This window comes from Pseudogymnoascus destructans (genome assembly GCF_001641265.1).
Source record: "Pseudogymnoascus destructans isolate 20631-21 unplaced genomic scaffold scaffold_22, whole genome shotgun sequence".
NCBI classification, from domain to species: Eukaryota; Fungi; Ascomycota; class Leotiomycetes; order Thelebolales; family Thelebolaceae; genus Pseudogymnoascus; species Pseudogymnoascus destructans.
In genome coordinates this window covers 437,936-454,200 of record NW_020167541.1, presented here as the reverse complement: position 1 = coordinate 454,200, position 16,265 = coordinate 437,936, and the positions used below count along the sequence as shown (strand labels likewise).

The following is a 16,265-nucleotide window of genomic DNA, read 5'->3' as shown; positions in this document are numbered from 1 at the left end:
AATCCCCACCCCCTCGGCCAAGGTTGCAACCTTGGTACCGCGGAGCCGAGGCTCACTTAGCTTCGGGTTGACCGAAATAGACGACACTTCCTCGATTTTACACAACAATCGATCAAAAGTATCTACAATTTTTATTGTTATTGCATTTCTAGCAGCATATAGAAGTGTATACTACTGCGAAAGAGCATCAAAAATCAAATTGTAAATTCAACGCTCGGTAATGCAGATTTTAAATCCCTTTTGAAACGCCGTTCGAATGCTCCCCCTCTCTTTACTCCCCACCCGTCCAGACCGTCATAAAGCAGTCCAGTGTAATACACTGGATCCAACTAATAACCACTCGAGCAAAGCATACCCCTCATGGATCTATATGGCCCCATCATTGAAATAGTCTGCTCTACGCTTGCCATTCCCCTGTACCCCTCCTTTGAAGTGTTTCTTACTGGTCAATAACTTGGCATCTTTTGGATCAACATCCTTCTCCAAGGCTGCCATGGTCCGTTGCTTCCGCCCACTGAGTAGTTTTCCAGAAGCGGTGCCCTGTTCAGTATACTTGTGTGCGAAAGGCATTCTGAGATGCGCATTGTTTCCTTGACCTTGACCGAAGAAGGCGCCATCCATCTTCGTTGTCTTTGGTCCCGTCTCGTATCCCGACAGCGTCGAGTCAGCGAGCGATTGCATATCATCGTGATCATCAGAGCTCATTGCATGGAGAGCGTTTCTGCGTTTCTCTGGAAGATTCCCATCGTCGTAAAGCTCGCGGTTGAAGTCGTATGGATCAATATCGCCTGGCGGTGGCATACAGAAGAGAATCTTGCCACTGACATAGTCCTTGAGGACATATCTCGCAGCTCTTGACTCATCGGGCTGGCCTTGACCAGTTCTTGTGAAACCTCTCGCCTTTGCATAAGCCATGAGCATTTCCTCCGCCGTAGGAATGCCAGTTCCGCCTTCTTCGAGCGGCCGCGTTTCAATCTTGATTCCATAGAGCGCCTCCAAGAAGTGCTGAGGGATCCTCTTCGTCACAAGGCCAGCAGGGCCAGTGAACTCACGTAGTTGATCAATAGGCAGGATGCCGTTACAGACAAGTTCTGCCTTGGTAGTCGCAAAGTTAGGGAAAACCAATCCGGGGCAATCGCAAAGAATGACTTTCTCAGAGAGATGGATGGTCTGGAAATGCTTTGTCTTTCCGGGAGTCGCGGAGACAGACACCTTTTTTGCACCGATGAGGGCGTTGATAGTCGAAGATTTTCCCACGTTAGGGTATCCGACAAGTCCAATCTGTGTCTTTCTTGACTCGTCTGTTGAATCACCTGTATTGAGTTAGCACGATCAGGTCTATTGACTCCAAATATTTGACTCACCTGTAGAGGCTGGAAGATGGCGCAGGAAAAGTTCCTCTAGCTCCTCCGTAGTAAGGATATGAGTCCGCACGTCATCATCCTTTTCGCTGTACTCTTCGTCCCTTAAGCTCAACCCCTTTGCTTTGTTCCTCAGCCCAGCTTCCTCCTCATCCTCGAATTCAGATTCGGATCCCTCTTCCTCCTCCAATCTAGCCTCATTGATCTCCTTAGCGAGGTGGGCAGAGAAGAACTTGTATGCAATCCCAGCTGATTCAAAGTGGTCGGCCCACGCCTGTCTCTGCGCCAGTGTCATCATGTCAGCCTTGTTGACTAGCAGCAAGTTCTCCTTCTTTGGGTCGACATCCTTGACATATCTTTCTAAGTCGATAGATCGGAATAGCAAAGGGTTTCTTGCATCCACAATCTGAACGATCAAGTCCGAACGCTCAATAACTCTCCACAATTGTCTCCAAACCTCCAAGTTGCGTTCGAAAGGTGTAAGGAGCAAATCGTTGTGCTCTTGTAGCTCTGCAAGCCCGCGTCTCCACTCTAAAAGGGCCTCCCTCTCCGCACGATCCAGTTGTTCCGCCGTCGTCGAGGCATCCCAATGTGGTCGTCTAGGCACTGTCAACTTGTCGGAGTGCTCCTTTTGCTTTCCAACAGCGGCTCTCTCCTCTGCTGCGGACAGCAAGTATGGGTTCTTCTGGTCGGTGTGGATAATTTTAACGTTGCTCATCTTCTCCGCTGTGAAATCGGTTCCAGCGAGTTCTGCTGTCGATAAGAACTCGTCCAGGGCAGCTTGTTCGGTAACAGAGCGCATCTTGACCCAACTGGCCTCCTTTCTCTCGTTGGTGACATATGTCTCTCCTGTTGCATGGTTGATTCTGTGAATTCCTGCGGAAGTGACTTTCTTTCTGTCTGCTCCCTTGCCTTTTCCGAAACGGTCGTTCATCAGACTGTTTCCGAGGCCGACAGCCTTCTTCGACTTAGCCAGCACCATATTGACGTAGGCTCTGTATATTTATTCCTATTTGTTGTGGTTTATTTATGTCGTGAGGAGGGGTATGATGTATTAACGAGGTTTTGCAGGTATTGATAAGGCGGGGTGGCAAAAGTTTATCGATGCCCAATTTTCTCCCCGCAGTACTAAATTTCGAGATCACCTAAAACTTTCTCTACCAAGACCTCTTGGAACAGATGCGCTGAGTAGTCCACATATAAACCTCACTCCGCCACGATTTTCAGAAGAGTCACACAAAATGGGTCGCCGAGGTTGGATGTAAGTATCGGCGGCCTCAAATGAAGCCTGACGCACTAACACGTTACCAGCGATAAGAAGTCGGCACAGCACTTTACGCTTGTCCACAGGCCGCAAAATGACCCTCTCATTCACGATGAAACCGTTTCCTCTATGATCTTGAACCCTACGGAGGTCGCAAACTCGAATAAGATCAAGAAGCTTGACGATTTAACCTCGGAATTTGGCAGCGATGGCGGAAGGATACGAGCCAACGAAGGCGAGGCTGCCAACCATGGGATTTACTACGATGACACCGAATATGACTACATGCAACATATGCGCGACATCGGGAGTGGAGGAGCTGAGACACATTTTGTTGAGGCGCCGAGTTTGCAGAAAGCTAAGAGCAAAGGGAAGGAAAAGCTTTCGTTGGAGGATGCCCTAAGAAGCTCTAGCCTTGACGACAAGTCGGAGATTGTCCTGGACGAGGAGATATTACCGTCGAAGAATCTACGGAAGGTCACATATCAAGCACAGCAGGAAGTCCCCGATGCGCTGGCAGGATTCCAACCAGATATGGACCCGAGGTTAAGGGAGGTTCTGGAAGCGTTAGAAGACGATGCATACGTTGACGAAGACGACGAGATATTCGGACAACTTGCGAAAGATGGAGAGGAGCTTGATGATCACACTTTTGAGAACGAGGCCTGGGATGAGGATGAAGAAGGATGGGAGTCGGATGCCACAGCGAAGCCGTCAAAGGAATATAAAGATGCGCCAGTTGCGCCCGATCATGTGGGAGATGATGACCGGGAGGACCACGGAGACGGAGACTGGATGGCGGAGTTTAGCAAGTTCAAGAAGGACGGCAAGAAACAGGTTGCTTTTGCCATGCCTGGACAGTCGGATATTCAGTCGTCTATGATGACTACAACTACGAATGGTGGGAGGAGGAAGAAGAGGAAGGGCGCTCTGACCAACCCGTCACAGTACTCGATGACTTCCTCGTCGGTTTTCCGTACCGAGGGGTTGACAGATTTGGACTCGAGATTCGAGAAACTTGAGGAACGATACAATGAAGACAATGGCGACGACGATTTCGGATCGATGGCTTCGTCGGTATCGAGTGTAACTGGCCCTGTTAGAGGAGACTTCGATGGTATTATGGATGAATTCTTGGGAGCCTACACCGTCACGAAAAAGAAGCACGTGAAGAAGATGGGATATCAAAGCGGAATGGAGCAATTAGATGAGGTGAGGAAGGGTTTGGGAAAAGCGATCATTAGACCTTCCTTTGTTTAGAGTTTAATATACCAAGACCTTTAAGGTGGTTTCTTCAATCTACTTGACTGTGCCATTAATAAGGTTGAGCATTGCAGACCAGAAGTAAATTATTATTATTTTATAAGTTACCACATCATTTATTTCACTTCCGCATACTTGTCCAGCGCATCATGCAACTGACCAAACACGCCCCCATGCCAGCCTCTCAGCTCCTCCCACTCACTCGCTGGCAACGTCACACGAGCCATTCTTAACCACCCACCAACGATAATATCCGCATAGCTAGCCTTCTGTCCCAGCAGAAACGGTCCAGTCGTATCTCTCACGAACAACTTGGCCAGACCCCCCAGCGTTTTCTCAAAAGACTTCTTCATCGTCTCTCGCATCTCACCAACCATTTTAAAATCTTCCCACGACCTAACACCAGCACGGTTGACAAATTCCGCTTTGGTTATATTAGCGGTTGCAGGATCCAGAGGAAGTCCGTAGGCCATGAGGCCGACATGTGCGGTGAACGCCGCGTCAATGTTCTGGTTGAAGCGCGCGTAGTCGACAAGGTCTGTCCCACGAATCTCCGACAGTGGTATGAGCAGTGTGAGACTATGGTCAACAACATAGTCCAGTTTCTGAGCAGGGAAGAGGTCACCGGCACCAGAGTCAGGGTACGTTTGCTGTAGGTAGACGGCGATGTCGAAGGAGTCGCCCTTGAAGGTGTTGGTCGCGGGGTCGTGGATGATGGGAAGGGTGTTGAAGTCGGAGCCGTCAGCGAATTTGCGACAGGCTGGGACATTGAGACCGCTGCGGACCTTGCTGATATCTGGCATCCTCACCCATGACGTCGTATAGGGAACGCCCTTGAAGTTCAGTGCCAGCCTGGATTTCCAGGGATTTACGGCGCAGCATGTCTCCGTGACTGGGGGCCGCTGGGCGATGTCGTAAAAGACAATTGGGTTAGAGGTTGTCGCCATTGTAAATGTATAGTTTTGAGATGGTTTTAACTTAAACCAACAAGGCGAAAGGAGGGGAACTGTCCTTGGCCTTCGTCTAACGCTATCCCCACTCTAAAGCCCTATTTGAGATGTGATACAAACTAATGACGTTGCTCCGTGATATAAAAATGATAATACCTTAATAACTATGATAAACAATCCGCTTTGAGGGCCATAAGAGTCATAAATCGCACCTGAGTCATAATACTAGTATACCACGGACCATAATGTTTTGTGTTTAAGTGCAATCTGTTCGATTGAGTGGTTCTCATGCGTTGGCAAGAATTATATTCGGGTCGCTGTGCCAACGCCTAAGTGTATTTACGACATGGGCTTGTTCTCTTATCTCGGCCTCGAAAACCCCGATACCACTTGACAAAATTATAAATCCAAACCTCATCTCTGCTCACTTTCCGCAATCTTCAAAGCTCCCTTAAAACAATCAATACAGTTCAACTATCAATCAACACATACGCCGAGATGTCTTCCACTGTTCTCGGCGACAAGGATGTCAATGCGGCGCAGACAGTCCATGCAACTGAATCAAAGCCGGATATCAAGAGCATGGAGTACCATCGCCAGGTTCTCCAGTCGAGGCTTGAGGAGGACAAGTAAGTTCTTGCCCCTCATCCACAAAGAATGGTTGCTAACCTACAACGTAGGGGCAAGCCAACATACGTCTCTCCCAGCGACAACATCATGTCTCCCTGCACAGCTAAATTGAGCGCCTACCGCAACAAGCATGTCATGAAGTACGTGCATTTCCCATCAAATTCCAGCGAGCTCCACAAACAAAATACTAACAATCTGCAGGGCCAAGCCAAAGTCCCTCTTCGCAAAGGCATCCAGCAAGAACCTCGGCTCCGCAGACATGTTTGCCGACAAGCCCACAGAGCCCAAGGCCGACGTCGACATGCAGTAGGCAATAATAGCCCGCTACAAACAACGTACTTGGGATGAACGAACCACAGAAGAGACATCATAACTTCTTCTTGTACAAAAAAACGATATTCATGGCATAGGCAGGGCGGCGTCACACATCTTATTCAAGGCTTTTTTCATTGGTTACGCGATCGTCATCAGGGTCTTTTACGAATCATCATCAGCAATCGATACATTTCTTTGCCTTTGGGGGACTCCGCAAGGGGCTCCTTTGCAGGGCTGGCTTGGGCTATCGTGGGGAGTTGGTGTGGGGTAATTGGGTAGGGGCTTGGCCAACTGGATGGACAGGCAGACAGGTTTATGCAGACAGGGTTAGGAAGTGAATGGATCCCTTCTATAACAGTTCTTTCTTTCATTGTTTGTCATCTCGTGAACATAATGGTGATTCTTGCCTGTAGACATGGTTGCATACTTGACCGGACGAAGAACACCCCTCACAACTTCATACATCCCTTAGGCCTTGAAGCTGCTTATGATACTAACCACATCCTCATCCGCAACCAAATGGCTCAGCCCAACACGCTGCGGAATATGCCTCGCGCTCGCACCCCACACAAGCGCATACTTAAACGTATCCTTCAAACTCCTATGAATCTGATCACAAACATCCTCAATCGACGATTTCTGGCGCACAATCAGCGCCTCTGAGAAGTCCGGATCAATACCCTTGCGCTTAGTATAGATGCGCAGCAGACGCAGATCCTTCCAGCACCGGTCCACCACGTCCGTGATACCCATGTCGAGCTCGCAGGACATGACGACGGTCTGGGGCTCGCGGGCGAGCGAGTCGAGGAAGTCGAGGGAGACGGCGTCGATCTTGTTGTAGACGTAGAGGCAGTTGATGTAGGTGCGGTGGTCGGCGAGGATGACGTCGATGAAGTCGTCGACGGTGATGTTTTCGTCGCGGACGAGGACTTCGCAGTTGAGCATCTTGTAGTCGCGGAGGATGTTGTAGAGCATCTTCTCGTCCACTTTTTTGGGCGGCGAGGCGAAGGAGATTTTCATGCCACCTGCCTTCTTTAGCTTGAGGTAGATGTTGCTGAGATCTTGTTAGTCGTTGCGCGTAGGCGTGGTTAGAATTGTGAAAGGGAGCTTACGGCGGCGAACAGTTCAGTCTGATCCCAACCGCATATAATTCAGCCTCTAATAACTCTCTCTGTTCATGTTTCTTCGTCGCGTCCAAGATCATCAGAATCAGATCCGACGTCTTCGCAGCAGAAATAACCTGTCTTCCTCTTCCCTTGCCTTCGGAAGCGCCCTCAATGATACCGGGTAAATCGAGGATCTGGATTTCCGCACCGCCATACTCCAACACTCCGGGAATAGCCGTCAAGGTTGTGAAAGAGTATGCTGCCACTTCGGACTTCGTCTTTGTGATCTTGGATAAGAATGTAGACTTTCCGACGGAGGGGAAGCCAACGAGGGCAATGCGTGCATCGCCACTCTTTTGAACGTCGAATCCCGCACCACCTGGACCGCCAGCACCTGGTCCAGGCTCGAGAAGTTGAGCCCTAAGACGAGCAAGCTTTCTATTGATCATTAGTCAGACCCTTGCAAGAGAATTTGGCTTGAATTACCCCTTCAGTAAACCCAAATGATATTCTTGTTGATGATGTCAGCTGATACTCCAAAGTCTGTGGCCGGCATAGCTTTACCTGTGGCTTTATTTTCTGTGAAACATATTAGCGTTGCCTATAAGAATAGATAGAATTACATACTTTGGGTCTTTCTCATCTCCTCCTCGATACTGGCCATGAAGTCAGTTATGTTCAACCCCTCCCCCACCTCGATTCTCCGCCAAACACGTGACTTACTCCTTGATCTTATCCGTAATGTTCACCATGGTTGAAAACTACGGCTCTTTGCCGTAAGAACCAACCTGATAAAGTAACTTCTACCCTTTTGTTGGGGTTGTCGGGTTGTATTGCAAAGTTCTATTGATATATGTCGGCCTCGACATCTCTATCGACGTCACCGCCCTGGGCAGAATATCCCGAACGGGAATAGTGCACCGAAACGCCTCAGCCTTGTAGAATTAGAGGTCCAGACATCACCATCTCGCTCGAAGCGCGACAAAACATAAACCACCATAAACCACCACCACCGCCATCCAACCCCACAACCACCACAATGGCTGAAGTAGACCAAGCACCACCACCAGCCGAGCTGGCGCAACCCGAGAATGACTCCTCCGAGGAGCCCTCCACAACAGCCCTCACCACAACCACCACCGAAGTCGCCGCCCCCGCCGAACGCAAAGTCAAGAAGATCATCCGCAAAAAGCGCCGCCCCGCGCGCCCCCAAGTCGACCCTAGCACCATGACCTCCGAGCCCCCCCCCCAAACCGGCACCATCTTCAACATCTGGTACAACAAGTGGTCGGGCGGCGACCGCGAAGACAAGTACCTCTGCAAGACCCACGCCGCAGGCCGCTGCAACATCGCCCTCGACAGCGGCTACACCAAAGCCACTTCCGTCCCCGGCTCCTTCTTCTGCCTCTTCTTTGCGCGGGGGCTGTGCCCAAAGGGGCCAGAGTGCGCGTACCTCCATCGGCTACCGGGGATACATGATATGTATAGCCCTAATGTCGATGTGTTTGGAAGGGACAAGCATTCCGATTACCGCGATGATATGGGCGGTGTGGGGACGTTTTTGAGGCAGAATCGCACGATTTACATTGGTCGCATCCACGTCACTGATGACATCGAGGAGGTTGTCGCGCGGCATTTCGCCGAATGGGGACCCATTGAACGCACGCGCGTGCTTAATACCCGCGGCGTGGCATTCGTAACCTACACCACAGAAGCAAACGCGCAATTTGCCAAAGAAGCCATGGCGCACCAGAGTCTCGACCACGAAGAAGTCCTAAACGTGCGCTGGGCGACCGCAGATCCGAATCCGATGGCGCAAGCGCGCGAAGCGCGGTCGATCGAGGAGCAAGCCGCTGAAGCGGTGCGACGGGCGCTGCCGGCGGAGTTTGTGGCGCAGATTGAGGGACGGGATGGGGAGGCGAAGAAGAGGAGGAGGGTGGAGGGGGGCTTTGGGCTGGAGGGGTATGAGGCGCCTGATGAGGTTTTCTTTGCGAGGGGGGCGAATGCGGTGAATCCGGTTGGGAGGGACGGGGTGGGGTTGGAGGAGGAGCAGAGGATGATGGTTGAGAGTGGCGTGGGGATGGAGGGGTATGGGGGGGAGGTGGCGGCGATTGAGGGGCCGGTGAGGGAGGAGAAGAATGGGATTTTTTCAAAGGCGACGCTGGCGGCGTTGCAGGGTGCGAGGGGGGCAGTGATGACGCAGTCGAAGGCGGCGGCAGCGCCTAAGGGGCCGTTGGTGGCTTATGGGAGTGATAGTGATAGTGATTAGGTTCACGGCTTTGTATAGGTACCATGGCAGACAGCATGAGAGGAGTTTTTGGCGCTGAAGAATTATGGGTAGCTTGGGATTGAGGCATTTGTATGTATAATAGCGTTGGCGGAGACCGAGAATTCAAAGTGTGGTTTTGGAGCACGATGACTGTCTTTCTATGTGTTGTAAATGGATCGTATGTGCCCGGATGCTGAGTAGTTTGTTACGTTTAGTCCCCAGATAAATTGGTGTTATAGCATTAATGTAAAAGATAAGAGTTGTATCCATCCGATTGCCCGCCTGTCCATGAGGTATGCTCGCTTCCTTTCATAAGACGTGCAGCCTCCTCTTGCTTTGTGAGAAACCGCCTCTACTATGCTAAGCGCTAATGGTATCTATGTCTAACAAAGAGTTAATATGCACCCTGCTCTATCTAAATAGATTATTAACTAGAGTACTATCCCCCCTTATAGTACTTACCACTAGCATCTACATCTACATATGGAGCTCGCAACAAAATAAAATCTGCCCTATCCCATCAAAGAAAGCCCCTTGTTACCCCTTTCACCTACCCCTTCTTGAACCACCCAACAGCAAAACATAAATTAGAAGCCAACGTGATGTTCAGACAGCATATTGTATTCAGCTCTATGCTTTAAGAGTATTTAATATGAATCATAACCTTCTCTAGTACCTATTGTCGTACCCACAAAGCCACGACAGCCTTCATCCACATTACTCTCTCCCCCCACTTTACATTTTAATCCTCCCATAACAACTCCCCTAAACCAGAACGCTCAACCCCACAGCCACCGCAGCAGCCAGCACACCGGCACCGGCACCCGCAAACGACGCCACAGCACCACCAGTGCTCTGCGACGCCATCGCCGCCGCACCAGTCTTATTCGCGCTATCAGTACAGGTCTTCGCCGCCTCAGCACCGACAATGACCTCCTTGACACCCTCGGTCTTGCAGTCTGTGGGGTCGACCGCCTTGGAGGAGAATGTGATGTCTGCACACTGTGTGGGGTTAGCTTACTGCTATTTCGCTGGTGTGCCGTGGGAATGGGGAACTGGAGAGCTGGAGTGGGGACTTACGTTGTAAAGCGCTGCGCCCATATCACTAAACGTTACAACCTGCACGGTTGCATTGTCGCCCTCCTTCGCTAGGCCCGCTGGGACAGATAGCTTTGGGATACAGAGCGTGCCGTTCCCGGTGGTGTTGTGCAGCTCGGGCGTCAGGGCAGTCGTGAAGGCTGGCTCAACTGTTCCAATACCGAGGTTGACCTATAGGTCCAATATGTCAGTTGTGCTTCTACAGACAAGATAAGAGAAGACTGGGGGGGGGAGGCGGGAGGCGGGAGGCACGAACAGCGTAGTAAGTCCACGCATGATGCAGGTGGATGTTAAGGGCCCCGCCATCGAGGGGCCAGAGAGTACGGTTCGACTTCTCCTGGGTGACGTTGGCGCAGGGGTAGATCCATTGGCTTGTGCCGTCGGCGAAGGAGTCGCCGCGCCATTTGGGGAAGACGATACTGTAGTGGGCGGTTGCGAGGGAGGCGAGGGCGGGGAGGAGGATGAGGGACTTCATTTTGAGAGATAGGGTGGGGGTAGTGCGTGGGATTGAGAGAGAGAGGTGAAGGTATGAGGTGAGGTATGAGAAGGTCTGGGTGCGGCGAACGGACGGACAGAGATGTGAGATGTGAGATGTGAGATGAAGAAGAGAAACAGAAAGACGAGATCAACGAGAGTGTTTATACTCCCTCTTGCGATCTATTAACTCATGGCGGCTGTCGTCCACGAGGCCAGTGCATCCAGAACCCTTGCGGCCATGGTCTCCAGGGCCAATGGACAGCGATTGAAGCCAATAAGAAGCATTGGCATGTCAATGAGAAGGTTAAAGATATTCAGGAACCAATCTCGTCATCGCACAGCTTCATCAAGCCATGAGTCCATCCAATGGCGAGCTCTGCGCCAAAAACCTTCTCACCTTTAAATTCCAACTGCATGTCTGAGAAGCTAACGCCGAGCAGTTGATTTCCTCAGTCTCGTCGGCGATGCCAAGGGAACAACAATGTGCTCAAATGAGGACAGCCAATGACAACCACCTCAACTCCGCTCGGGCGGAAAAGTAGGCATCTTGGCATCTTGGCATCTTGGCATCTCGGCATCCCGGCATCCCGGCAGAAGTTGGATGAAGTTTGCATGGTGGTGTATCTGGGCCACCGTATAACTTGCTTCCGTCGTACCTCGTACCTCTTCTCCCTTCTCCGTTACACAAATCCCGCCGCTTCCTTCGGTTTGAGAATTGGATCCCCCCGCCGGCCAAGGACAAGGAGGATGGCTCGACAAGTCATCCGTCAAGAGGTAATCTACCAACGACAGGTAATTCAACTAAAAGCAACACGGACTTCCTCGGGAGAGCTATTGATTTGAGAAGAACTCTGAGATCAAGAGGATAATGCAGAACAAGGCTGCCAAGTACATGGATCGCGCCGAGAAGCTAAAAGCTTACCTTCATACTCAGGCTACTGGAATTCCAGAAAGGAGGTTCCAGCAGTTAGCATACCTTCTGTCAAGTCCATCGGCACGAATAGCCTTGAATAAGGTCAAAAAGGAGCTTCGTATTCGTGGTGTTGAGGCCCGCAAAGCCGAGCATTTAAGAAAGCGGCAGGTTACCCAGTTGTTAAAAGCAAAGCAGGAGGTGCCTCCTGATTTACTTAATCCAATTCCTGATCCTGAAAAAATTGCACAGGAGTCAGAGATTCAAGAAGAAGCCAATATTCAATTGATTTCAACAATAGGGTGGTCAGGATCACAGGTAGACGACGACGATGAGACTGGATTTATAAGATTTAGTGGACATATTTACAGACAGGACAGAAGAGAATTTGGATTCAGGGTTGTTTTAAAGTAAGAATAACGTACATGTATAGCGAAAGCGCCAAACAAGCGAAAGCGCCAAAATGATGCGGTGACCAAACCCCCCAACTAAATGTTAAATTCCTCAACAACAAAACATGCCCCATAAAAACGATGAAAGCCAATTAGTGCTAGCTATCCAGGCTATGCAAAGCGACCCAAAGTTACGCCTTCGAGTTGCTGCTAGGATCTATTCTGTGGACCACCGCAAGCTAGGTCGTCGTCTAGAAGGTGTACCTTCACGACGCGATATCCAAGCCAACTCACGGAAATTAACTAACCTAGAGGAGTCCGTCCTTGTTCAGTATATACTCGACCTAGCTGCCAAAGGGTTTCCTCCTCGGCTGTCTGTTGTTGAAGATATGGCAAGTCGACTACTTGCAACACGCGACGCGTCACGCGTTGGGTCGCGTTGGGCTTCAAACTTTGTTAAGCGGCGTGTAGAGCTCCAGACACGCTTTCAGCGCAAATACGACTACCAGAGGGCTAAGTGCGAAGATCCAGAAGTTATTAATGGCTGGTTTGAGCTTGTGCGTAACACAATTGCGAAATATGGTATCGATGAAGCAGATATCTACAACTTTGATGAGACTGGGTTTATGATGGGCGTTATCTCAACTGCTATGGTTGTAACAAGCTCAGACGGGCGGGCAAAAGCAAAGAAGGTACAGCCTGGTAATCGGGAATGGGTTACAGTAATCCAAGGCGTTAGTTCTCAAGGTTGGGCAGTACCACCATTTATCATTGTTGCAGGCAAAAACCACCTTACATCTTGGTATGAGAATAGTGGATTTTCAAGCGATTGGGTGATTTCTGTTACTGAAAATGGCTGGACTACAAACGAGAGAGGCATGGATTGGATTCAGCACTTTGAGAAGCATACAAAGGCCCGGAGTGTTGGTGGTTATTGCTTGTTAGTCCTTGATGGTCATGAGAGCCACCACTCAGATGAGTTTGAGGAGTACTGCAAGGAACACAACATTATTACGCTGTCATACTGACATTCGTTGCACTCAGTTTGCTATCAAACTCAAGAGCAAACTTAGAAATCTCCTCCTCAAACCTACAAGTCACCATACATATCTGGGCTTATCACACCAACAACAGAAGCAATACTACTCAATGATTGCTGCAAACTCTTCTACTACATCTGTTTATGCTACATACATCACGGCAAATCATTTGGACACTCATTGAACAAGTTATTAAGAAAATCTCCTCCTTAAGGGGGTGGGCCAATACTACCACATGGCATATCTCTACCAACTAGAGGCCTAGGAACATGAACGATAGCTCTAGAAGCTTCTACAACCCTCTATGATTCATTACACGTCATCGCTCCTTAGTTACCCACAAGATTGGTTAAGTTATGACATAATTTGTCTATAGGTACTCTGACCTTGGACCTCCTTTTCACTTCCTATAGGCTAGGAACCCAAGAGATGGTTCTATGGGATTCTCTTACGTTCACTACATGATTAGCAAGCTAGTTGTGGGTCGCACTTGATTTCTAATACATTTACCAAGCCTGGTTAGTCATGGAAAGTCATGGAAAATGAGAGAACTACACTCCTTTGGCATAAATAGGATTGCCCTTTCCTTAAGAAAGGGCAAGCAGGCAATACAGTAAATCGACTAGCACATACTTCTACGTCTTTTCCAAGCTTCCAAGCATTGATCTTGTTATTCTCTGTTTTTGAAAAGTCAGTGAGGTGCTAACCTCTGACTTACCCCTGAGTTCCCAGACTCAACATTTGTTGCAACTTGTCTAACCCACTTCACCACATCATACACCTGATTGCTGCGTTGTGGAATAGTCTAAGCTACAACCCTTTGGCTCTGTTTCCTAAGACAGTGTGTTGTCTTAGTAAATTCATCCCTTCCTTGGGTGGCTAGATTCTCATATCTGGTGCACCCACCATTACACCTTGCCTGCTTCAAGCTTCAACTATTTCTATAGCAGCACTTCGATACTACAATGGAGGACGACCAAGCTCCTACAACTACTGCTGAACAGCAGATGCAACAACTGTTTGCCTTTATACAAACTATAGCAAACAAACTTGAGAATTTGGAAAACACCTTTCAAGCCAACACTTCAGCAACACAATCTTCAACTCAGACACATCATACAGAGCTTCCCACAGCTCCTCTGGCTATTTCGAGTACCCCAGGTGCACTTCCTAAAGTGCAAACACCAGATTTATACCATGGAGACAGGAGGAAGTTGAAGGGATTTCTTATGCAACTGGACATCTACTTCACCCTCAGGCCTCATCAGTTCACCTCAGACATTCAGAAGATCTATTTCGCTGCCAGCTACCTCCGTGGATCTGCATTCAACTTCTTTGAGCCATATCTTAGAAGACTTAGTGGCAACAACCAAAATACCACTACACCTTTGATTACCTCTTATGACCAGTTTCAAGAGGAACTTACCAGGACCTTTGGAGACATCAACGAAACTGCTACAGCAGAAAGAGAGCTACAGAAGCTATGTCAAAAGACCTCTGCTGCTCAGTATACAACAGAATTTAGGAGAATCACTTCTCACTTGACTTGGAATGAAGAAGCCTTAGTCTTCACTTACTACCAAGGGCTCAAGAGCTCTATTAAGGATGAACTCAGCAAAGAAGAACGCCCTACAACACTTCAAACGCTTATAGAGAAAGCTGTCAGACTTGATGATAGGCTTTTTGAAAGAAGAAAGGAGAAGAACCAAGACTGGCATCCAACAAGAAATTTCAACAATTACACCTCTACACCAACTGCTAAGGACTCAGCACCTGAACCTATGGACTTAGACGCCTCTATAAAGAGATCTACAGCAAATCCAGCACCTCAGCCTACAGGATACCCTCAAAAACTGAAAAGGGGTAAACTTACCCCTCAAGAAAGAAAACACAGAATGGACAACAACCTTTGTTTATACTGTGGCAAAGGGGGACACAGAATTCAGGAGTGCTATTCAGCACGGGGGAGTGCTGATTCAAAACATATAGCAGCCTCAGACACAGTCACAACTGCTATTCCTGAAAAACTTGAAAAATCCCTAGCAGGCACAACTTCAACTGAGACTATAACTTCTCCCCTAGACAACAAATATGTGTCGATGGTGCTTTCTCAGAGTCTCACACACCTGTTAATCCCTATTCAACTCCATTTCAAACAACAGGTGTTGTCTACAAGGGCTATGATAGACTCAGGGGCAACAGGCAACTTTATATCTCAAGACCTCATCTTGACACACCAGTTACCTACAATTCCCAAACGCACTCCAGAGTTGCTCCGAGTCATTGATGGAACTCCTATCAGTTCAGGTTCCATTACCTGCAACACCCCAGTACTCAAACTTGAGATTCCCCTAGGAAAATCAACATTTTCAGACACCATCTCTTTAGATGTTATACCAATGAAGTACCCAGTTATCCTAGGTCTTCCATGGCTTCAAAGGCATGATCCAACTATCAATTGGAAGCATTTATCACTTGGGTTTAGCTCAAATCCTGAGCTCAATACTGAAAAAACCCTTCAAGCCTCAGTTACCCCTATTCAGGTCCAAGACTCAAACTTGTCCCAGATCAAGGATTTTGACCAAACTATGGACGATATATCATCTCTGATATGGGTGAAACCTTTCCAACCTGTCCTGGAGATAGCAGCTACTTCAGATTTGGAGAAATCATCTCAGGAGGTCATTTTGCCTTTAGCATACCAAGACTACCAACATCTTTTTGACAAGGCAAAGGCATCAATTCTGCCAAAGCACCAGCCTTATGACCATGAGATACCACTCGCAGAAGGCTCAATGCCTCCGTACGGCCCTATCTACTCTCTATCTGAATTAGAGCTGAAAACTCTCAGAGAATACCTAGATGAGAACCTTAGTTCTGGCTTTATCAGACCTTCTTCCTCACCAGCAGGAGCTCCCATTCTCTTTGTCAAGAAGAAAGATGGCTCCTTGCGTCTCTGTGTTGATTATAGGGGCCTTAATGCAGTCACTGTTAAAAACAGATATGCTTTACCCCTTATCCCTGAGCTCATAGATAGGCTCTCTTCAGCAAGGATCTTTACCAAGTTAGATCTCAGGGGAGCTTATAACCTGATACGCATCAAGGAAGGTGATGAGTGGAAGACAGCATTCAGAACACGCTATGGTCATTTTGAATACCAGGTAATGCCTTTTGGGCTTGCCAATGCACC

General features: G+C 48.8%; 8 protein-coding genes across 8 annotated transcripts; 4 read left to right on the top strand and 4 right to left on the bottom strand.

The window, feature by feature from the left end:
* Positions 1-212: 212 nt before the first annotated feature.
* VC83_07873 (uncharacterized protein) lies at positions 213-3,957 on the bottom strand. Its single transcript, XM_024471437.1, has 2 exons — positions 1,365-3,957; positions 213-1,313 (listed from the first exon to the last, which is right to left on the bottom strand). The coding sequence occupies exons 1-2, from the start codon at positions 2,341-2,343 to the stop codon at positions 367-369; spliced, it is 1,926 nt and encodes a 641-aa protein (XP_024321107.1). The 5' UTR covers positions 2,344-3,957; the 3' UTR covers positions 213-366.
* On the top strand, positions 2,603-3,909 carry VC83_07872 (uncharacterized protein; the record flags this gene model as incomplete). The annotated part of the gene is made up of 3 exons (XM_024471436.1): positions 2,603-2,622; positions 2,673-3,847; positions 3,902-3,909. The coding sequence occupies 3 exons, from the start codon at positions 2,603-2,605 to the stop codon at positions 3,907-3,909; spliced, it is 1,203 nt and encodes a 400-aa protein (XP_024321108.1).
* VC83_07871 (uncharacterized protein) lies at positions 3,958-5,106 on the bottom strand. The gene has a single exon (XM_024471435.1). The coding sequence runs from the start codon at positions 4,833-4,835 to the stop codon at positions 4,005-4,007; it is 831 nt and encodes a 276-aa protein (XP_024321105.1). The 5' UTR covers positions 4,836-5,106; the 3' UTR covers positions 3,958-4,004.
* Positions 5,107-5,336: 230 nt separating this feature from the next.
* VC83_07870 (uncharacterized protein) lies at positions 5,337-5,778 on the top strand (the record flags this gene model as incomplete). Its single annotated transcript, XM_024471434.1, has 3 exons — positions 5,337-5,467; positions 5,519-5,608; positions 5,670-5,778. 3 exons carry the CDS (start codon positions 5,337-5,339, stop codon positions 5,776-5,778), a joined length of 330 nt encoding a protein of 109 aa, XP_024321106.1.
* Positions 5,779-6,127: 349 nt separating this feature from the next.
* Positions 6,128-7,711, bottom strand: RBG2 (Ribosome-interacting GTPase 2). Its single transcript, XM_024471433.1, has 6 exons — positions 7,613-7,711; positions 7,517-7,545; positions 7,454-7,468; positions 7,376-7,400; positions 6,896-7,327; positions 6,128-6,837 (listed from the first exon to the last, which is right to left on the bottom strand). The coding sequence occupies exons 1-6, from the start codon at positions 7,639-7,641 to the stop codon at positions 6,252-6,254; spliced, it is 1,116 nt and encodes a 371-aa protein (XP_024321020.1). The 5' UTR covers positions 7,642-7,711; the 3' UTR covers positions 6,128-6,251.
* On the top strand, positions 7,712-9,300 carry CWC2 (Pre-mRNA-splicing factor). Its single transcript, XM_024471432.1, has one exon. It carries the CDS (start codon positions 7,929-7,931, stop codon positions 9,156-9,158), a length of 1,230 nt encoding a protein of 409 aa, XP_024321019.1. The 5' UTR covers positions 7,712-7,928; the 3' UTR covers positions 9,159-9,300.
* A 462-nt stretch (positions 9,301-9,762) lies between these two features.
* VC83_07867 (uncharacterized protein) lies at positions 9,763-11,292 on the bottom strand. Its single transcript, XM_024471431.1, has 3 exons — positions 10,513-11,292; positions 10,239-10,427; positions 9,763-10,160 (listed from the first exon to the last, which is right to left on the bottom strand). Exons 1-3 carry the CDS (start codon positions 10,729-10,731, stop codon positions 9,924-9,926), a joined length of 645 nt encoding a protein of 214 aa, XP_024321017.1. The 5' UTR covers positions 10,732-11,292; the 3' UTR covers positions 9,763-9,923.
* A 143-nt stretch (positions 11,293-11,435) lies between these two features.
* VC83_07866 (uncharacterized protein) lies at positions 11,436-12,185 on the top strand. The gene has a single exon (XM_024471430.1). The coding sequence runs from the start codon at positions 11,602-11,604 to the stop codon at positions 12,055-12,057; it is 456 nt and encodes a 151-aa protein (XP_024321016.1). The 5' UTR covers positions 11,436-11,601; the 3' UTR covers positions 12,058-12,185.
* Positions 12,186-16,265: the final 4,080 nt, after the last annotated feature.